Below are 22,536 nucleotides of genomic sequence, written 5' to 3' on the forward strand. Positions count from 1 at the left end.
TGAATTTTTGGGCTTTGAGTGTAGATCTCCTTTGATCTGTCTTCTGTGGAGGTGGAGTTGAAGCCTGTGGTGGGATCTACTATCTTATGGTGGTGTGGGATCGTGTATGGTGTTAGAGATGCTATGACTTTTATCTAAAGGTCAAGGTGGAATTTGAGTGGTAAGAGCATCCACAATGGGAGGGTGTATAGGGGGTGTATGTTAAATATACACCCCTTGTTACTAGAATCATCTCCAATAAGGAGATGTAAAGGATTATAAACATACATCACCACTATGGAGATATAAAATAAAATGTACATTTGTATCTATTTTTACATCCTTTGCAGGCAGGACCCACCCGAGAAAAGAGAGGAAAAATGAAGAAAAGTTTGCATCTATTTATACATATTTAGATTTACATCGTTTCCTATTGGAACAAAAAACGTATTTACATCCTCCGGCAGTGTAAAGGGAATGTACACCTCCGAAAATACACCCCCCCATTGTGGATGCTCTAAATGCTCTTTCACTTTATGGTGTTTTCATATCCGGAATGGACGAGAGTTGGTTCTCTGACATGATCTCTCAGTACTGATTGCAGAGTTCCCATTGATCCTGTCATCTTCCTCTCTGAGTAAGCTTGGTTTAAAATGTCAGTGGAGTTTTGCTCACTGTTCTTGCTTTAAATGTATTGTCTTGCTTAATTGTTTGGTTTATTGTTTGCAAGAACCCTCCTCTGGGCAGTGTTCTTCATGTACATTTTGTAATTGCCTCTATTATGAATGGATCTGGTTATTTCTCAACAAATAAAATAAAATAATTTGAATCATTCAAATGATTTAAATATCATCCCAGACGTAAGCCATGAGATAATCGAACATGCTTCCATTGACTGCCGATAGATTTGCTTCACCTTTTCTCTCAAGATTACGTAGTTTTTCCTTTCCTTCAAATCTTAAGAAACCATTTTGACCAGACTAGAATATTGTTATTAGTAGCTTTGACCATCTTCAGGTCCAGCATTTGCACATCATCGCAATTTTTTCGTATAGACTACAATACAAGACAGGGAAAAGAGAAAGGAAAATGACAAGTTTACAGATATCTTCTTTATTGGTTGGTTGCCTCATTGAGAGCCAAAAAAACCTTACTTGTGAAGGAATAGTAAAATAGTATTATTTTCGAGAGTTTCTCCCCATTAAAGAGAGATAGAGAGCAGAGAGGCTGGTGGGTTGTGTAGTTGGTTGTAAATCCCAAAGACAAAAACACAAAAAATTAAAATTAAAAAAAAATCAGACTTTGTGGGCCAAATTGCCTTAGCAATTGGCCTAAGCCACCTCAAGAGAGATGAAAGTACGACCATATTTTGTAACTTAATCTGAAAGATCAACACTTCATCAAGTTTTCTTGTATTGAGCAGATCATGGATACCTCAGTTCTTGGCCGCAGAACATCATCACATGATGAAAACCAGTCTAAATACGACCGAGCAAAAGAGCTAAAAGCTTTTGATGACACAAAGGCTGGTGTGAAAGGCCTAGTTGATGCCGGCACACTTCATGTACCCAAGATATTCATAGGGCCACCCAACGAGCTCGCTCACTTCCCCACATGTCACCAACCCAACCTGCAAGTTCCTGTCATTGATCTCCAAGGCATCAACGGTGATCTCCACAAGCAGATTGTAGATGAAGTTAGGGCCGCGTCCGAAACATGGGGCTTTTTCCAAGTGGTCAACCATGAAGTCCCATTGACTGTGTTGGAAAATATGATCCAAGGAGTGCGCAAGTTTCATGAGCAGGATCTTGATGTGAAGAAAGAGTTCTATTCCCGTGATCGAGAAACAACTGTCAGATTCAATAGCAATTTTGATCTGTACAAATCAAAAGCAGCTAATTGGAGGGACACTCTGGCTTTTGCAAGGGCTGTTGTTGATCAGGACCCCAAACAACTCCCTTCAGTTTGTAGGTATTTGCTCAGAATCCCTTTCAATTTCATTACTTGTGTTCTTGATTTTGTTGTATTATTTTTTAAGTTATTGGTGGTCTAATTTAGACTGATTAACTTGGTGATTTTTACTGATTGGCTTGTCCCCCAATAATTAAAATTTGCTCCTTCTGGGAACTGTGTTCATATGTGTTCTCACATCACAAATGTATTCTACCATTTCAACTGTAATGTTTCTTTGGAACCAATGGGTCTAGCCCATTAGAGACCCATTGGAAATTAAAGGATCTTGACTTGCAGACGAGTGGCCTCATGTTCAAACCCATACGGTACCTTAGTAGGGCTTGTTTGAGAAATTTCCTTCTCCTTGTAGTTTATTAAAAAAAAGAAACCCCAACTTTTCAGATACTTTTTACCCATTTGTTCACTCCAAAATGCAGAGATGCAGTAATTGAATACACAAAGCATGTCAAAAGTTTGGGAGACCAACTCTTCGGATTGTTATCAGAGGCTCTTGGTCTCAAGCCTGACCACCTAAGGGAATTAGAATGTTCTAAAGATTATTCCTTTGTGTGCCACTACTATCCAGCATGCCCAGAACCAGAACTTACTCTGGGAAGTAGCAAGCACTCAGATCCTTCTTTCCTCACAATTCTTCTTCAAGACCAAATTGGTGGCCTCCAAGTTCTTCATGACAATCAATGGGTTAATGTTCACCCTATTTCAGGTGGCTTAGTAGTAAATATTGCTGACTTTCTTCAGGTTTGTTTACCCAATGCTAAGCACATTTCATTTTTCTGCTATTCACCAATTTTTCTAAGGCTTCCTAAATTTGTCCAGGCTATATCTAATGACAAGCTTCAGAGTGTTCAACATAGAGTGCTTGCAAACCGGGCCGGTCCAAGAGTTTCCATAGCTTGCTTTTTCACAGGACAGAGAACTGGAGCACTTGCCAAGTCCTATGGTCCAATCAAAGAGCTTATATCAGAAGAGAACCCTCCTCTGTATAGACATTTCTTGATAAGTGAATATTATGGCAAGTTCTTTTCTCAGGGGCTTGATGAGAAGTCTGGTCTTGACCATTTCAGGCTTTGAAGCCAACAATTTCCACTGGTTGACACTTTCAAAATGTAATAGTTATGGCTGAATTATGTTGTCTGATTACCACATTGTGAAGTTTCATGTACAACAAACAGTGATTGCTTTGTTAAAATAATTTCTGCCTAACTTCATTTCTTTTCCTTTTGTTAAAGTCTACAGCAGCTACAGATCCTCCTACATTGCCAAAAATTAAAGCTGTCACTTTTGTGGATTTTAGTGCTTGGTTTCTTTCTGTTCTTAGGTCTATGACAAATTTATTTTTCAGCTCATTGTAGTGGTGGACAAGGAAATAATAATGACAACGTACGGGCCCTAATCTAAATAAGGAAATAATGGCAACTATTTGTTCAATCTCGGTTGATGAAACAAAATAACTGAGAAATTTTGGCTTGCCAAAGCATTTTTATGATTATGTAGAACTTTTTTCTTTTTTAATGCAAACGATGGTCTAAACTACAAGGGGAGGAGATTTATCACACACACTATCAAAGTGTTATGAGAGTTCAAATATGAAACTACTAATCTACAAGTCAAGAAAATTCCATTTTTCATTGAACTAAACCCATTTTTCAAGGAAGTATTGCAACATTGGGGATTTCTTCATATACTCTGGAATCACTTTCCTCCAAATTATAAGTGTTAAACTAAGAATTCCTCGGCATTGTCTTCAATGGATGTCACCATCCAGAGCTCTATATAACGGTCCAATCAAGGAACTGCACAGTTTGAAAAATGCTACTTTCATTCAACCAATATCAACTATTATTTCACCAAATAATATTCACTGATTCTTTTGTTATTTTTTTTTCTTTCTAATCACGGATAAATATATGTATCCCTATATAACCGAAAATGACTAAAGATGCGTATTTTAAGGTCCAATGGACCTCCAAAAAGTCACGCTCGACGTTAGCCGAAGCCAAATCGACCCATGTTACTAGAGGATTAGGCTTGGGCCGAATTCTTGTGACCAGGTCCCATCGCGACCCTATCCATCATTTCTGATTTTAAAATTTGTCTTTTTTAACTTTTGTAATCAGTTTTTTTACACACAAGCAATATTGGGAGAAGAAGTTTCGAATATGAGACCTTTAATGTATAAGTAATTGCTCTTAAGTACTTAAATTACAAACCTTTTAGAGCACTTCCAGAGATAAGGGTTGCCCAGGCAAAAGCCCTCTGGCTTCCCAAAACCCATCCTAGAGGTGCAAACCTGCCCGGGCAAATGTGGGCTGTACCTAAGCCTATGCAAGTTGATCTCATGCTGAAGTCATAATGATGTCAGCAACCAATTAAAATACCCAAAAAATTGAAAAAAAGAAGAAAGAAAAAAACTAAAAATTTCATAATTTTTTTTTAATTATAAATACCTAGCCATATTTTTCACTTCCCACACCAAAACTTCGTACAAATTCCTCTCTTCATATCTCATGTGAATAATGATTGTCCTTGAGTTGTCATTGCAATGGATGGAAATGCATAAATAAAAAAATTGTTAGGGTTGTCACTATTTACATGAACAATAACTGCCCTTGTCTCTCCTTATCTTTTTTTATGACAAATGAGTAAAAGTGCTCTTATCATTTTTGGAATATGTTGACGTAAATAAATTTCTTGAGAGAAAAAAAATGATAATATCCAAATAGGCTGGAACGCCAAGGATGCTAATAATAGGCAGGTCCAATTGCTCTCCACGTCCATTAGGTGGGTCTGAACTCTAAACAGGGTCTACTCATTATATTTGCTCCGCTGATCCGTTGACTGATTTGAGATGCCACGGGTTGGGTCGAATGGTCCGACGGCATCATGCGGGGATTAATTATACGCGCCTAGTGGCGCGTAGGGAGGAAGAAAACAGTTGATTATTCATTTCATGTTATGGGTGAAGCATGCCAGATTTGCCCACGCTATTTGACTGCAGGCATGTTGGTTGAGAGAGAGAGAGAGCTTTAGAATCCCAGTTTTGGTTTGGCTGATGTTATCTTGATTAATTAAGCTTCGCAACTCTCTCTCGCTCCCTCTCTCTCTCTCTTAAATTGCAGTCCAAGTTCTCTTCTTTTCACAATAATCAAATTTCCCAGTTGTATACCAAGTCTTCTCTGGGTTAACTGATTTTTGGGTCTTCTGTGTACTTTTATTCTGAAAGCAATAGTAGGTTGGTGAGGTTTGTGATTTTTAGTTTGTGGGTGATGTGGTTTGCGTTTCAATGTTAAGGAAAGATGGGTGCTTTCTCTGACCCATTAAGAATCTGATACTTTTTTGGGTTTTGAGAGAACAAGGAAATGAAGGATTTTCCTGGGACGCCTGGGACTTTGACAGGGCTTCTTCTCAGGATTTCCCAATGCGTCTTTGCTGCTGGGTCTATTGCTTCCATGGCTACCACTGCCAGCTTCTTCAATTTCACAGCTTTCTGGTATTGCTTTCCTTTCCCAACTCACTGATTTGTTTCCAATATTTTGATTACAGAAGGAAGAATAGATGGGATTGAAACACTCTTGATTCTTGAAATTTTCCTAAATAAAATGTAAGCAGAAGGAATTTAGAAGTTCCTCTGCATCACTAGAGAACCAAAACTTGAATACAAATTAGAATTAGATGTACCAAATGTTCTGGGCAGTGTTCTTCTTTGGCCTTGTTTTGTTAGTTATTATCAGCTCAGTTTTGTGTAACCTGATTCTGTAGGCTTATGGGACAGATTTCAGCATCTCTTGATGCACATGCCATTTCTTGTCCTGAAAAAAATTTGTAATATTTGTTTTAAGGCAATGCTCATTTTGCAGCTACCTGATTGCTTCAATGGGTCTGCAAGTCATCTGGAGTTTAGTGCTGGCATTTCTAGATGCATATTCCTTAGTGAAAAAGAAGGTCCTCCACAACCCTGTATTGGTTAGCCTCTTTGTAGTTGGAGACTGGGTCAGACTCTACAAATTCTTGACTTCCTTACATGAAAATCTTGTGTGTCCATATAATGCTTGTCATTTAACAGCTTACTCTTTTCCTTTTCCAACAGGTTACAGCAACACTGTCTCTTGCAGCAGCTTCTGCCTCAGCTGGCATAACTGTGTTGTACTTTAGTGACTTGAGCCACTGCAATTTTGGGGAGGAATGTCAAAAATACCAGATGGCAGTTGCATTGGCGTACCTGAGCTGGGTAACAATTGCAATTTCTTCTCTAATTATGCTCTGGCTATTGGCAGCATGTTAGACCACTTGTTTGTATAGGCCATAGGATTTGTTTCATCTCATTGTAGCCCTTCTTTGTCATATATATTTCTTTCCTTTTTTTCTTCAGAACAGAAACAAGAAATTGCAGTGTCAATAGAAAAGGAAACAAACTGGATAGAACATAGCAGTACAATATTAAAAACTTACTCTCATTATGTTGTCTTTCCATTGGAAGAAGTGGGATTAGAGTTGGGAAACAGTTGTATCAAACTGGAATTATAAAACGGATATACATTTACTTGTAAAGTTGAAGGATTAGCAGAAGGAATTACTACTTTTTCTGTCGATTTTGTCCAAATTGATGTCCAAATTGATGATGATGTGAATTGGTTAGTGGCAGAAAGATCCTCATGAGTTTGTAATATTATTGAGGAGAAAGGCAGAGAATATATGCTTTTTTCCTTCCAGTTTTCCACTATGAGTTAGCTAACAATGATTTTGCATACAATAACTTAAACTATATCTGTATTGTTGGTGTGGCATCTTGCCACTACATCTTCATTTTCTTTTCTAATACCAAAACAATAGCATGCTTGCTTCCAGTGAGCAAATTGCCATCTAAGTTCAGTGGTCCTCACTCCTCATATGTCTACTTGATGCATTTTGTTCGAATCCCACTGGAGGTATGCTATTTTATACAAAAAGCTACAGGAACCCATGGCTTGCTGGAAAGTGTGTCCATTTATTATATCAGTTTTATTAAACAAGTGTGCTTTAATCTTGCTTATGTTTGAGCAAGACACTTGCTTTGTGTCATTGGTATTTGTAATAGTTTGGTAGGTATGTGTATTTGTGGAATGTGGTGTTGGCATAGGTCTGCAACAAATTAAACCTTGTGTCTTTCAAAGCAGTCTTCTCTGAAATTGATGGACCATCATATTGTGGGATAAGCGGCAGCAAGCAAGGCTGCAAGAGAAGTGTGTCTGTCTACCAACAAAAGTAAGTGGAAGCAGACAATGTTGGGTTAGTGGTTAGTGAGGGCCCAATGGCAGGTGAAAGTCAGAGAATCCCAATAACCTATCAGGCACTACTTTAGACACATTGTCATCGCTTATCATAACCCATTTGTCTCTCTAAAACTAAATTTAGAAGAAAAACACTCGAGTGCAACTTAAAAAACTTATGTGAAATAGCGATACAATTAAAGACTGTCACGTTAGAAAGATATCAGGGGTGGTATATCGCGATTGGAGGATAGTAAAAGAGTGGTGCTAAACAAATTATAAAATTAATTGAGTATACCTTATAATTTAAGTTAATTTTAATATTTTAATCAAATTGTAAAATTAATTAAGTGCACTCTATTTAACTACCAAAATAGCTCTAGTACAACACTCTAAGAGCAAGTCCAGCGCATCGCCCAAACCGAGTGAAAGGGCCCCCAGGCCAGCCCGAAGTAGCTCCAGCGCGAGAAAGGAAGCCCGGGCAGCAGCTGGGTCCCACGAGCCTGGGCAGGCCCAATGGCAACTTCAGCCTGGGCTTGAGCCCGAGTTGGCTGACGTCAGCGTACGCAGAATTCAAATTTTTTTTACCGTTGACGCGTGAATTACACGCGCCAACGGTAAAAAAAATTTAAACTCCACGCGCTGACGTCAGCCCTGACAGCAACCAACGGTAAAAAGCCACGTGTCGCGCCAGGGACGCTCCTATGGATTTTTTTCCAGAAATCCGACGGTCCTCTTTTTTTTGCTAAAAAAATTGCAAAAAAATTCTGAAAAATTCTGAAATTTTTTAAAAAAAATACCAAAAAATTCAATATTTTTTCCCTATAAATACCTAACCATTTTATTTACTTTCCACACAAAATCTTCATACAATTCTTCTCCATCCCCAATATTTTTTACTCTCCACTCACATTATTCACTTTTCTCACCAATTCTCCACACAAACTATTCTCCTTCCAATATTTCTTACTCTTCACTCATATTTTTCACTTCCCACACCAATTCTCCATACAAACTCTTCTCCTTCCAATATTTTTTATCCTCCACTCACATTTTTCTACTACTTTCCATTTGTAAAAAAAAAAAAAAAATGGCCTCTTCTGTCGAAACCGGGGATTCGTGGTCAACTCAGGAAGATATTGCGTTGTGTCACTCTTGGGTGAACATTAGTCATGACCCTATCACGGGCAATGAGATGAAGTTCCATCATATGTGGAGCAAAATTCATGGAGAATTTTGTCAAAGATCGGGTTCCATTCGGACCGAAATGGCGTTGTCTAGTAGATGGAAACTTCTGAATAAAGATTTAGGCAAATGAAGAAATGCCTTGACAAAAGCAAGGGAGAACATTCGAAGCGGTCAAAATCTATCCGATGAGGTAAAATATTTATAATACCATTTTCATCAATTTAATGTAACTTTTTATTTTTGACATATTCTATTTCTTTTTCTTGCATAATTTTTTTTTTCTTTTTGCATGTCCAATTTGTCTATATTTTCTTGCATAATTAATTTTATTGTTGCAATTCAAATTAGTTTTATTTTCTTGCATAATATAATATTTTTTCTTGCACTTTCAATTATTTATTTTTAATAGATCATACAAGCACAAATGTGGTTTGGTGCCATGGGGCAAGGCAAAAAAAATTTCGTGCATTTCCAATGTTGGGAAGTTGTGAAGGATTGTTCGAGATTTAAAATTATTCTCACCGGTCCTTCGGTTGTGTTGAATGAGACACCACTCCATGATTCACCATCAACCGATTCGTCATTGGATCCCCAATGGAAACGGAGTCACCACTCCCACGTCCGCCGAGACCGATTGGGAGAAAGGCGGCAAAGGCCAAGAGAAGGGCCACTTCGAACATTGATTGTGTTCAAATATTCGAGCAAATAGCTAAGAACAACTCTCTAAGATTGGAGAGAGACTTGAGGAGAGATGAAGCGGACAAGGCACGATTGGAAGCCTTTGCAATTGAAAAGCAACATGCAAAAGAAAAAGACGACGATGAGAGAGAGATGAAAATCATGGCCATGGATACGAGCCATATGTCTCATGAAACAAAGGCCTATTGGAAGCATAAATGAAGGGATGTGATGAGAAGAAAACTTTTCCATGACGACGGACCTAGCAATACGGATTGGCTAAATGATGAAAACCATTAGATTGTATTGTTGTATTTTTTTATAATTGTTGTATTTTTTTTAAATTGTTGTATTATCCTTTAATTTGTTGTATTGTTTCTTTTTTATTCAATCAAAAAAGCATTCTATAATTGGACTATTTATTAAAAACATTTGAGCATTCCTCACAAAGATTAATTAAAAACAAACCTTCATTTATTGCAAACAACACACAAAACAAACCACACATAAAAACATAATAATAAAAAAGACCTCGCAATAATTCCACAAAACACCACACACAAAAACAAAGCATAATTAAAAACAAAGCATAATTCCAAACAAAGCACGAATCTAGCCTTCATCCATTGTGATTGCCTTTCATCTGCCACAAGTGCTCGATCAAGTCAACTTGACGTCTTTCGTGAACATATGAAGATTGCATTTCTTGATAACGATCAATCATGGGGTTGTTGAATCGACCATCCTGAAGTAACGGTTCGGGCTCCATTGGTAGTCCATTTGGTCTCATCGGCCTTTCATATATTCTTGTCAATGCCGTGTTCATAGGATCGGGTTCAAACACCTCTGGAGCATCGTAGTCATACTCATCCTCCACAATCATGTTGTGGAGGATGATGCAAGTCATCATAATACTCCTCAGCACCTCCTCGTCTAGCATCCGAGCAGCACCCCTGATAATTGCCCAACGAGCTTGCAAGATACCGAAACACCTTTCCACATCTTTCCTGTAACCTTCTTGAAAGGAAGCAAAGCTTCTTTCCTTCTCGGATTGGGGATTCAAAATTGTTTTCACGAATGTCGTCCACCTAGGATAAATTCCGTCGGCAAGGTAGTATGCACCAGAGTATACGGTATTGTTGATTTGGTATGTGACCTGAGGGGAATGACCTCGCAATACCTCGTCGAACACCGGGGATTGACCAAGGACATTAAGGTCATTCTGAGATCCGGCAACCCCAAAAAAGGCATGCCAAACCCAAGTGTCGAATGAAGCTACGGCCTCCAAAATGATACTTTTTTGGCCCTTCCGATTCCCATACTCTCCTTGCCACGTAGTAGGACAATTCTTCCATTGCCAATGCATGCAATCGATGCTTCCGATCATTCCTGGGAAACCTCGAGCCTAGCCTTTTTGTAGAAGTCTTTGCAGGTCCCTCGGAGTGGGTTTGCGAAGGTACTCCCTCGTGTACAAATTTTCCACTGCATCAAAGAATCTCACCAAGCACTCTAGGATAGTAGATTTTCTCATCCTTGCAATCTCATCCACCTGCTCTGCAGATGCCCCATAAGCAAGCATCCGCAAAGCAGCTGTAAGTTTTTGCTCCGGGATAAGACCCAAAAACTCCAACAGCATCATGCTTTTGAATGAAGTATGTGTCGTAATTACAAATATCATGCATGATTTTTTGGAACAAATGTGGCTGCATTCTATATCTCTCTCGAAACTTATGAGCAGGATATAACGAATTTGGGATAAAGTAATCCTCCAAGAGATTCTTACCCCGAGACTCTCTGCGTCTGTCCACATTCGGGGCACGACGACGATGGTGTTGGCTTGATTGATTCATCATACACACCGCCGCTACTTCAAGCATTTCTTCCTCTTCTTCATTGGCGTCCCGATCTTCTTCCTCACGTCTACGCCGGATTTCTTCTCATTCTTTCTGTTGCCTCTCCAACACCCTCCTGAAGTTTGATATTGAGAGTATAATGTGTTTTGTAAAATTTGATAAATGAAGGAATATATCAGAGATTGTGTGAGAGGAGTGGTGTTGATGGTGTAGTTTTATAGAGGAATTCAGAAGATAGAGATGACACGTGGCATAATTTTAGAGGGTGAAAATCTTATCTGAAATCTGAGATCACTATTTGTAAAAAAATATCTGAAAATCTTATCAGACATGGGACACGTGGCACAATTTTAGAGGGTGAAAATCTTATCTGAAATATGAGATTATAATTTTTTAAAAATATCTGAAAATCTTATCTGACATGGGACACGTGGCACAATTTTAGAGGGTGAAAATTTTATCGGAAATCTGAGATTATAATTTGTATTAATGAATATCCGAAAATTTTATCTGGAATAAGACACGTGGCAACCGAGATTCTCATCCGAAAATCTTATTCGAAAATTTAATTACAAAAGATTATCAAAATTAATGATTTAAAGTATAAAAAAATAGGAAATAAAGTACAATGAATAGTAATTGCCCTAGACTTGCCCTAGACTTTGCCCTTGTGGGTGGAACCACAAATGGCAAGGCTGACACTATTCACGTGAATAGTGACAGCCCTTGCTTGCCCTTGCCTTAGACTTTGCCCTAAGGGGTGGAGTTGCTCTAATACCAATCATAAACCAGATTTTTCTTTTTACATGAATTTGTGCCATCTTTTCAGATTTTGGATTTCATCAAAATCTTTAATTTCATAATACCAATCATAAACTAGTACTCGTTGCGTTATTCATGAGCACCAAGCAATACGAAGACTTTTCTACGTCTGATAAGGGTTGAATATAGTGAGTAAGGTGTACTTATTAAAATTTTATTTGTTTCACAATTCAATATATCTTTTTTGGTCATTTTATATTAAGGTAAATGAGCAATTCAATAAATAGTTTTGGTAGTAGGGTATACTCAGTTAATTTTAGGGTTCGTTTAGCAGCACTCTAGTAAAATAGTGTTATTCCCGTTTTACACAAGTGTTACTTATGTGGAAATGAGATAACACTGTTTTATTATTCTCGACCAATCAGAGTATGTCACACGTGATAATTTTTCTACTTGTCATACCATGATTGATCGAAAATATCCCTGTTTCACACAAGTTTTTTTGAATTTAGAGAGGCTCTAATAATCATGACCTGTACAACTCCTTAACAAAATGATTCCCACATGGGAAAGTATTTTGAAAATCTGAAAGATGAATATATGAAGTGTTGTCTCTTTCCAGTGTGGTCCTGGAAAATAGTGAATAGGAAGTTGTGTCTTTGATACCGGATCCAGATATTGCGGGTTGGGTTGAGCTCAGCAGAAGCTAATTCTTTCAAGGTGTGGTGGTGGGAGTTTGCTTAATGAAAAGCCTTCCTTAGACATCTGATTTTTCTGATTGCAGTTTTATAAGTATAGCATACGATGTTTTTTTGTTCTGATTTTTCTGAATTTTTGGAATGGTTCCCTAATAATATCAATGACGCAAAAGTCATATTCCAAATGGATATAATGACATAAACGATTATTGAGTAAGTAGAACAAATTCCATAAGCAGACAATTTACCTCCTTTCATGACAATGGACCAGCACATAATAACTTCTTAAAAAATCCATAAAAGTATGTTCTCATTAGAATTCCCTTATAATCTTCCATCAGGGTATGAGAATATTGGATTAATTGATCAGGGCCATGCATGGTATCTTCTACTATTCCCCTATCTATTCTATAATATGAAGACAGGAAATTGTTATCACATCAGAGGAACTTAATCAAGAACCTGATACTGTCAACATGAAACAAGAACCAAGACTCAAACTATTCCACCATCCTCTATATAAACACATGCATGATGTGCTCCTCCAGCTTTGTCAAGAATTGAAATAGGAGAAGGAAGAAAGGGCACCAACCAGAGGAGGTGATGGCACAGGTGGCATGTAATGATCTTAGGGGAATTTACAAGAAGTTCAAGCCACACCTCCTCATGGTTTTAGCTCAGATGGGCTATACATTTCTGTATTTTATCACAGAAGCTTCCTTCAATCATGGGATGAACCCTCATGTCTACATAACTTATCGACATATTGTGGGCGGTGTAGTGATGTTCCCTTTTGCCTATGTTCTTGAAAGGTATAATAGGGCAACATTCTTTTGTCAAATATCTGGCATGTTATGTCATATTAAAACTACCATCATGCGTTGAACTGTGTGTCCATTCAATCAATTATCTAGCAAGATCAACAGTTTAGAAACATAACATCTCAGACGGTCTGGTACGAGAATATTTTTGCTTCTACACATAACTTTTAACATTTCTACATGCATATTGTCATTTAAGTTATGCGTTTAACTATTAATCTTTGATTCTCCTCCTGCAGAAAAGACAGACCAAAGCTCACATTAGCTCTTTTCTTGGAACTTTTTGTTCTTTCGCTTCTGGGGTAAGGACATGCAGAACCCATATATGTTTCTGGATAAAGGCAAAAATAAAGAGCTAGCTAATTAAGTGTCTTTGTCAATGGCTGCAGGGTGGGTTTGACTTTAAACATGTACTTTGCAAGCTTAAGATATACCTCTCCTACATTCCTTGCATCAATAATCAACACCATAGCTTCCGTAACTTTTGTAATTGCGATTGTACTCAGGTTAGTGAACCTCTTAATTAATCCAGAAATCCGAAGCATCAAGTCATGTTTTACCCTTGATAAATTACCTTTGAATTCAGGTTGGAGGTTCTTAATCTTCGAAATCCTCGTGGGTTAGCGAAAGTTTTGGGAACCCTCGTCTCCTTAGCTGGTGTAATGACCATGACATTGTACAAGGGGCCTATTGTGAGAAATTTATGGCATCCATTAATCCATGTCGAAGGAAAATTCTCCATCCATGAGAACTGGTTGAAGGGTTCAATTCTTACTGTTGCAAGCTGCATATCATGGTCTATCTGGTACATTATGCAGGTTTTAGCCCTTACTCAAACCTATATTGTACATTGTGAAACATACACAACTATTACATATATGTGACACTAAAGATGGAATTTCTGATAATTCATAAGGTGATCTTGAAATAATTTTCTGATAAAAAAAAATGTAGGCAATTACATTGAAAAGATATCCTGCACAACTGTCACTGACTACATGGATGAGCTTTATAGGGGCAGCACAATCAGCTGTCTTCACAGTGTGTATAGAACATAGACGAGCTGCTTGGACAATTGGATTCAACATCGACCTCTGGTCCATATTATATGCTGTAAGTCTAATAAGAAAGTATGAAATGTTGCTTTACAGTAAGATTGATTGTTCTAATGTGGGTGGTGTATGGCAGGGAGTAGTGTGCTCTGGTCTTATAATCTTCATTCAACTATGGTGCACAGAAGAGAAGGGGCCAGTTTTCGTGACCATGTTTAATCCCGTTTCAACAATATTGGTGGCTGTTCTAGCATACTTCGTCCTCGGTGAAAGACTTTATACCGGCAGGTAACGTTTTGCATTATTCACCCTAATGCGCATTTACAGGTAGTTTCATGTATCTAGAGTTTAACCAAGGCATTGCAGGTATGCAAGGTTTCCTCATTGTCCAAAATGAAAACTTAGTATAATACATCAATAAAAGCAGTTTCCAGTTACTACTTTCAAGTAGTGGGTGCGCATGCGCATCCAATTGGGTAGACGGATCACATTTTCATGCCACATAAGTGAATCGCATTATGTGACACATAGGATCCATTTGTTATACTTTAATTATTATTACCAATTAGTAATTGAAACTTAACGTATCACATAATTTGATTCACTAATGTAGTCTAAAAATATGATTATTCGCTAATTCGTCCAAATGTATGATTGTTTTAGCATTAATATATCCAATTTTAACTGCGAGAGTGGGTTAAAAGTAGAGGGAGGTAGTGGCTTGGATGTTCTAACAGTTCATATGTGGTTTGTTGATCAGCATACTAGGGGCATTTATTGTCATCCTTGGCCTGTACTTGCTGTTGTGGGGAAAAGAAGGAGATGAAGTATACATCAAGTCAGAAGAGTCCTCTTATCAAACAACATATGAAGAGCACAAGGATAATAACATACAGAAAATCACTTCAGCTAAGAAGGATGTGCTACATGGTGAACCCTAAAGGTTAGATTGGATCATTCCCTAGAATCCATTGAGAGAGGGAATCGAAAACCAATAAAACTGTGAACAAGAAGAAGATGATGAAAGTAACAAGAAAAGTTGTGCGAGCAAACAAGGGAGGAAGAGAAAGGAAGTCCGCTTTAAACTTGCTCATACACAAGCTGCAGGAACCCATGGCTCGCTCGAAAAAGTGTCCATTGATTAATGCATCATTTTTCCTATAGAAGTCTACTTTAAACTTCCTTATGTTTGAGCAGGACACTTTCTGTGTCATTTGTAATATTTTGTTAGCTCTTTTATTTATGGAATGCGATCTTGGCATAGGGTCTGCAGCAGCAAGAGAAGTGTTATTTACAATTGTGTCAACAACAAATGGTTACCAAAATAAGTCAGTGGAAGCAGATGGATGTTGGCTTAGTGTTTGGTTACTGGCAGGTGAAAGTTAGAGAACCCCAATATGCCTTCTTTAAACACATTGTCATCCCTTATTATTAACCCATTAATTTGTCTCTTTAACTAAATTTAGAGGCTATTAATCATGATCTGCAGAAATTCCTTAACCAAAATGATTCCCACTTGGGAAAGTAAGTATTTTCTTAATCTGAAAGATGCATGTTTGAGTTGTTGTCTGTTTTCAGTGTGGTCCTGGAAATAGTGAGTGGGAAGTTGTGTGCTCAGCAGAAGCTTCTCTTTCGAAGTGTGGTGTGGTGGGCGTTATTGCTTTCGTAAAACTAAAAAGCCTAACTTCTTCAGACATCTGATTTTTCTTTCTCTTTTTTTTTTGGTATATAGGCATCTGATTTTTCAGATCGCAGTTTGTTAAGTACTGCACGCAATGTGACCCTATGCTGTCATGAAAAAATAAAAAAAATTGAAGTAGGGGGACAAAATAATTTCTTATTAAAGAAGGTGTTATCCACACTCTCGCAATGCTTTTAAGAAAGCATTATTCGTACTACTGTAGTATTCTATAATCAATCATATACAAGGATGTTTTAGTGCATAAACCAAATTTATGGATGCATGATTTTCACTCACATCAATAATAAAGTCTTCAGTTGTAATAAGATTCTCGAATAATTCCCCGAAATCTATGGTGCAAAAATCATATTCCAAATTACATACCCAATATTATTATATTGAGCAATTTAATCAAGAACCTGATACTGTCAACATGAAACAAGAATCAAGACTCAACTATTCTATTACCCTCTATATGAAGAGAACATGCATGATGTGCTCCTCCATCTTGTCAAGAATTGAAACTTCAGAAGGACGAAAGGGACCAACCAGTGGAGGTTATGGCACAGGAGGCATGTAGTAACTTTGGGGGAGTTTACAGGAAGTTCAAGCCACACCTCCTCATGGTTTTAGCCCAGGTGGCCTCTACATTTCTATATTTTCTCACAGAAGCTTCTTTCAATCATGGGATGAACCCTCATGTCTACATAACATATGGACATATTGTGTCCGGCCTAGTGATGTTCCCTTTTGCCTATGTTCTTGAAAGGTAAATATATGCATAAAGTTGCCTTTGTACTTATAGGGTAACATTCTTTTGCAAGATATTTGGTGTCATCAATTTAGCACTGTATGTTAAACTAAGAGTCTATCCAATCAACATTGATCTAGTTAGATTTACTGTCTAGCAACATAACATGACAAACTGTTTAATAAGAGAACATTTTTCTATGTCAATCATGATAACTCCAACAATTCTACCTATTTTGTCATAGGTTTATTTATCGATCTTTAATTCTCCTCCTGCAGAAAACAGAGACCAAAGCTCACAATTGCTCTTTTCTTGGAACTTTTTGTTCTTTCTCTTCTTGGGTAAACACATATAGAAACCTTATATGCTTCTGATAAAGGAACAAAATAAATGGCTAATTAAGTGTCTTTTCCAATGGTTGCAGGGTGGGTTTGACTTTAAACATGTACTTTGCAAGCTTAAGATAACACCTCTCCGACCTTCATTGCATCAATGGTGAACACCATAGCTTCCCTAACCTTTGTCATTGCAGTTGTACTCAGTTTAGTATACCTTTTCATCCATAAATCCAAAGAATAATTCGCATTTTATCCTTAATAAATTAATTATTAACTCAGGTTGGAGGTTCTTGATCTTCGAAGTCCTCGAGGGTTAGAGAAAGTTTTGGGAACCCTCGTCTCCTTAGCCGGTGTAATCACCATGACATTGTACAAGGGGTCTATGCAGGGCCGTCCCTGAGATTTTGAGGGCCCTGTGCGAAACTTAAATTAGGGCCTCGCATAATCTAATACGAAAATACTATAAAAATTTGCCATAACTTAATGTCATAAACAATTTTTTTTTTATAACTAAAATTCACCATCAATAAATATGCACTGAAAATCAGAAATTAAATTCATAAATATTTAAATATTTTCATCAATTGTAGCATGTGATTCTCTAACAATGAATCTATCAAGAGCTCGAGTCCAAGAGATTGTGGTCACCCACCGTTGGACTACAGGGTCCAAGAGATCAAGACTGCATGTAATATATAGAATAGATTGAAATTTAGATACATACCTGAATTTGAAAAAAGAACGAAAGAGAAATTGATTAATAATGATGATTACTTACCAGAAAATCAGAGTTTAAGAGAAAGAAGAAGTCATGAAGCTTTTTTTGTGGTGCTAGCCAGTAGAACGACATCAAGGAGCATCGAACTCGGGCCCTTTTGCCAAAGAGAGATGTGCTCCATCCAACTCCCCTGAATACGCTGTTGTGCAAATATCCAGACGTTATATTATATATACGATTCATATAATATTAATATATATATAATATAAATAATTTTTTTTTCGGGGGCCCTTAAGAATCGGGGGCCTTGTACGGTGGCGCCACTTGCACCACCCCAGGCCGCCCCTGAGTCTATGGTGAGATATTTATGGCGTCCATTGATCCATATTCAAGGGAAATCCTCCATCCATGAGAACTGATTCAAGGGTTCAATTCTAACTGTTGCATGCTGCATAACATGGTCTATATGGTACATTATGCAGGTTTTAGCCCTCACTCAACTATATGGCACCTACTGAGGTGTACACAACTATTACAAATGTGTATACATATAGCACGATCTCATATTCACCGATTAACTACAAAATAAAATAAAACAATGCAGGCAATCACGTTGGAAAGATATCCTGCTCAACTGTCACTGACAACATGGATGGGCTTCATAGGGGCAGCACAACCAGCTGTCTTCACAGTGTGCATAGAACATAGACGGGCAGCTTGGGCAATTGGATTCAACATTGACCTCTGGTCCTATTATATTCTGTGAGTATAATAAGTGGTAAATATGAAATGTTGCATTAAAAAAGGGAATCATAAGATTCTTCTAATGCGGGGGCCTATATGGCAGGGAGCTGTGTGCTCCGGTCTAAAAATCTTCGTTCAACTATGGTGCACAGAAAAGAAAGGACCAGTTTTTGTGGCCATGTTTGATCCCGTTTCAATAGTATTTGTGGCTCTTCTAGCTTACTTTGTCCTCGGTGAAAGACTTTATACGGGCAGCTAATTTTTCACACTATAATGCATTTACAAGTAATTGCACGTATCTAGAGTTTAACTAATGCATTTACGAGTAATTGCACATATCTAGAGTTTAACTAAGACATCAACCCAATAAAGACTCTGTATGCAAAACAAAAACTTTGTAAAATGCATCCAATTGGGTTAAGGGATTACATTTTCAATCCACGTTGTGTGACAAGTAGGATCCATATGTTACATTAATTTTCCTTGCCAATTAGTCACATAATTTGGTGTGGAAGGAGGTAATTCTAAAACTTCATGTGTGGTTTGTTCAGCATAGTAGGGGCATTTAGTGTCATCCTTGGCCTATACTTGCTATTGTGGGGAAAAGAAAGTGATGAAGTTTACATCAACTCAGAAGAGCACAAGGATAAAAACATACAGAAAATCACTTCAGCTAAGACCGATGTGCTACATGATGAACCATAAAGATTAGATTGGATCCTTCCCTGGAATCCTTTGAGAGGGAATTCACAAATCGAAATTCAGAAGCAATCAAACCTAAAAGAAGAAGATGAAGGCAGCAAGAAAAGTTGAGTGAGCAAATATGGGAGCAGGAGAAAGATTCCAGATTCCAAGGCAGCAGAGACTGTACGCTACTAATTTCTGCTACAAATTCCAAATTGATTAAAGATTCCAAATTCACCTTTCCACAAAATTCCATCTATTGTTTTGCTTGTTATATTTATTTGTTTGGATCTTATTTATTCAAGCAATCCTCAAATTTCATCAACTTCAATATATGCACAATGCAGTTAGAAACATCAGAAAGTTAAAAACCAACACTGGACCATCTTACAGAAAAATATGGTGAACACTGGACATTACTAATTGTTTTAATCCCAAAATGCCTTCTAGCTACATTTAACAATTCTGACACAGACTTGCCACCAGCCAACCTAAATCAGGCAATTGAAACAGTGCTGACAAATAGATTGCCAACAAGCAATAAGATTGTCAGTAAATGTAAATGAAGGCATCTAAATTATCCAAATACTTGATGAAACATCTAAGCAGCAGGGGGCCGAAGTTCATGATCACGAGATGTATCACGGACCGATGGAGGTAAATAATGCCACATTGGAACCAGACTATAGCTAGGATACATTGCCATCTTGCTTGCCCCGGGATGATATGCAGCTGGGACTGCTGGGTGGGTTGGAACAAACCCAGAAGGTGAAATTGCCATACCTTTCAACTGCTGCTCCAACCTTTCTTTATCTGCTTTCAGTACAAGTTTCTCTTCACGGAGTTCATTCTTCTCTGCCTGTCATAGGCAAGAGCAGTCAACAAAGTGAGTACTCAAAACTTCTCAAGTAGTAAAACTGAAATATAGGGAGAGTTTGAACCATCTAACAACCACCCTGATTCTAAATTCCAAATTGTACCTCAAGAGTTCAAAATAACCTTATGTTTCATTTGAAATTGAGGAATTTTAGTCTAAATTGATCAAACCCTACCAATACATAAATATTTGAATCTGACAAAAGTTTCTCTTTCACTAAAACGTATTTTGTACACGGATTTTAAATGATGCATTGTACCTAGTTATTTCAAATTCAAAATATTGCATTAGTCATTTTGAACATGTTGTACTTTTTTTTTTTTTAATGAATACTCCAACAAATGTAGAGTTAATCTTGAAATTTCAATCTTGTGTCTTAATTTATATCTGGTCATTTTGAACATGTTGTAATTTCTTTTTAGGAATACTCCAACAAATGTAGACTTAATCTTGAAATTTCAATCTTGTGTCTTAATCCGTGCATCCGAATGCACCTTTAAGTAATTCATGCCTCTGATTAAAAACAAAAGATTGAAAACCAGTCCATCATCGCAATGCAATGGGAGAGAAGTCAAGGTCAAAGAAAGAACCTGACCTAATGTTATGATGGATGAATAAAAGCTTACAAGAAAGTTATATAGGGATTCTACACACTTGAAAGGGGTATCTTGAATAGTTACGACTGTAAATTATGATAATAAAGGATAAGTTTTGGGTGGAACGAATCTTTTATAGAATCAACTTATACATGGTACAAATCAGGTCATTGTTGAAATGATTTATTGTATAATCTCCAGCCGAGAGGAGCTTGTCCAAGGTATCAAGTGAAGCAAAAGGGATGTTTGGAATTTTACCCGAGTTTACCACAAACCACATGGAAACAAATAATACTTTAAAATCAATCATAAAATCCTATCATAACTTTAAGATCATCTGAAGCAATTTTCTGTTCATTTTCAATCAACTCAAATAAGTTTGAAATACTAGATAGCAGAGATGGCTCAAAAGGATTAGCTGAATGAAAAGAATATTGCTTTCAAACTCAGTGTTATTTGTCTTCTCCAACACTATAATTGAATGAATGAAGATGATCTAAAGCCTATCATGGCTACTTTCATTCTGGAGGCTCATACCTTCATCTAAAATCTATATATGAACATGATCATAACTTTTATTGACATGCTCTCAACCCAGCCAGGGAGGCAAAGATTGAAAATACCAAGATATGTTTTTGACAAACTCTGTGCCAGCTACCAAATGGTCCAAATCTCATAATATAACTTTTATTTAAAAGAAAACAAAAATACTTTAAGTAAATGAGCTAGGAAATGATGAACCTTTAAACTTTTTACTTCTTCAAGTAACTTTTGATTTGTTTCTTTGAGCTCCTGAGCTTCAGCTCTCAGCTGGGTCAAAACCCTTATGGCATCATCAAGAATAGCAGGCTTGTCAGATTTGGGCGGTCTCCCAGGTTCTAAAACAGCGCTCAACTCCACAAACCTGCAAGAAGAATCAAAACCAACATGTTTCCAATCAAAAATAAATAAATAAAAATAATAAAATCTACTCATCTGATCAATACAAATTAACCCAATTCAACAAAAAACAAAAAACAAAAGACAAAAAGAAAAGACAGAAAAATGAGATTGGATGCATGCCTGTCATTCAATCTCTCCCTCCTCAACTTCTCACGGCAAGCCTTCGCTCCAGACCCAGGGCAAGAAGAATCGGTTCGTCCCCTGTTTCATGATCAAACCCAACAACCAAAACCCCATAAAAATGTTAAAAAGCTTGGCACTTTCAGAACACAGAAAGCAATTACATTACTGCAGATTCACGGGAAAATGAAAAAACAAGAAAGTACCTTTTGCGAGGGCACTCTTTTTCCGGTGAGAAAGCAGCAGGAACATCAACAGCAGAGAATTCGAATTCCCTAAATGAAGGAGTGTCATTAGGCCAAAGGAAATCGCTGGGCTGGGTCGTCTCGTCGATGTAATCAAGATACTCTATCCATTCCTCCATCAGAGAATACATGAGAGACTGAGTCCTATTCTATTAATATGATTCCAAAGACTTTTGATGCACAATTTAATTAATTAATTATTTTTAATATAAAATAAATGCGCACAAAACAAATTGAGCATGTAGTTTATTACTTTAGTTTTTTTTTTTTTTCCTGAATTATAAAACCCGAATTTGGAAAAAAAAAAAAAAAAAATTAGTGTATGTGACGGAGAGATTAGGTGGCCTGCTCACTGGTGTTATCAATTCACATACATTTTAAGGACCTAGAATTTTACTATTTAAGATTTACAATTTGGATAATAGGACCATATGCATGTAATTTTTATGGATAAATTGGTATATTTGGTGATGTTTCCTTAGCACCGAAAATTTGACATGGGCTTCCAAATCCTTTCCAACTACTTGTATTTTGCATCAATAAAACTCTTGTTAATTATATACACTCCAACAAATATTCTTTTTGTTTT

General features: G+C 37.2%; 4 protein-coding genes and 2 pseudogenes across 5 annotated transcripts; 4 read left to right on the forward strand and 2 right to left on the reverse strand.

Annotated features, from left to right (window-relative positions):
• On the forward strand, nt 1,086-3,171 carry LOC18789799 (1-aminocyclopropane-1-carboxylate oxidase homolog 1). Of its 2 annotated transcripts, XM_020555946.1 has the most exons (4): nt 1,086-1,950; nt 2,178-2,258; nt 2,370-2,691; nt 2,770-3,171. In XM_020555946.1, exons 1-4 carry the CDS (start codon nt 1,406-1,408, stop codon nt 3,022-3,024), a joined length of 1,203 nt encoding a protein of 400 aa, XP_020411535.1. In that variant the 5' UTR covers nt 1,086-1,405; the 3' UTR covers nt 3,025-3,171. The 2 variants fall into 2 exon arrangements, with proteins under 2 accessions (XP_020411535.1, XP_007225869.2); XM_007225807.2 differs by lacking the exon at nt 2,178-2,258 and having other exon boundaries at nt 1,093-1,950.
• LOC18792232 (CASP-like protein 5B3) lies at nt 4,790-6,673 on the forward strand. The gene is made up of 3 exons (XM_020559959.1): nt 4,790-5,443; nt 5,811-5,943; nt 6,041-6,673. The coding sequence occupies exons 1-3, from the start codon at nt 5,313-5,315 to the stop codon at nt 6,233-6,235; spliced, it is 459 nt and encodes a 152-aa protein (XP_020415548.1). The 5' UTR covers nt 4,790-5,312; the 3' UTR covers nt 6,236-6,673.
• LOC109946558 lies at nt 6,408-10,647 on the reverse strand (annotated as a pseudogene).
• Nucleotides 12,941-15,530, forward strand: LOC18790143 (WAT1-related protein At4g08300). Its single transcript, XM_007223996.2, has 7 exons — nt 12,941-13,190; nt 13,439-13,501; nt 13,589-13,705; nt 13,786-14,017; nt 14,154-14,312; nt 14,388-14,539; nt 15,012-15,530. Exons 1-7 carry the CDS (start codon nt 12,982-12,984, stop codon nt 15,190-15,192), a joined length of 1,113 nt encoding a protein of 370 aa, XP_007224058.1. The 5' UTR covers nt 12,941-12,981; the 3' UTR covers nt 15,193-15,530.
• Nucleotides 16,446-19,188, forward strand: LOC18790467 (annotated as a pseudogene).
• On the reverse strand, nt 19,463-22,120 carry LOC18790744 (transcription factor bHLH104). The gene is made up of 4 exons (XM_007223331.2): nt 21,909-22,120; nt 21,703-21,783; nt 21,382-21,544; nt 19,463-20,026 (listed from the first exon to the last, which is right to left on the reverse strand). The coding sequence occupies exons 1-4, from the start codon at nt 22,076-22,078 to the stop codon at nt 19,769-19,771; spliced, it is 672 nt and encodes a 223-aa protein (XP_007223393.2). The 5' UTR covers nt 22,079-22,120; the 3' UTR covers nt 19,463-19,768.

Source organism: Prunus persica, chromosome G1 (assembly GCF_000346465.2).
Source record: "Prunus persica cultivar Lovell chromosome G1, Prunus_persica_NCBIv2, whole genome shotgun sequence".
Taxonomy (NCBI): domain Eukaryota; kingdom Viridiplantae; phylum Streptophyta; class Magnoliopsida; order Rosales; family Rosaceae; genus Prunus; species Prunus persica.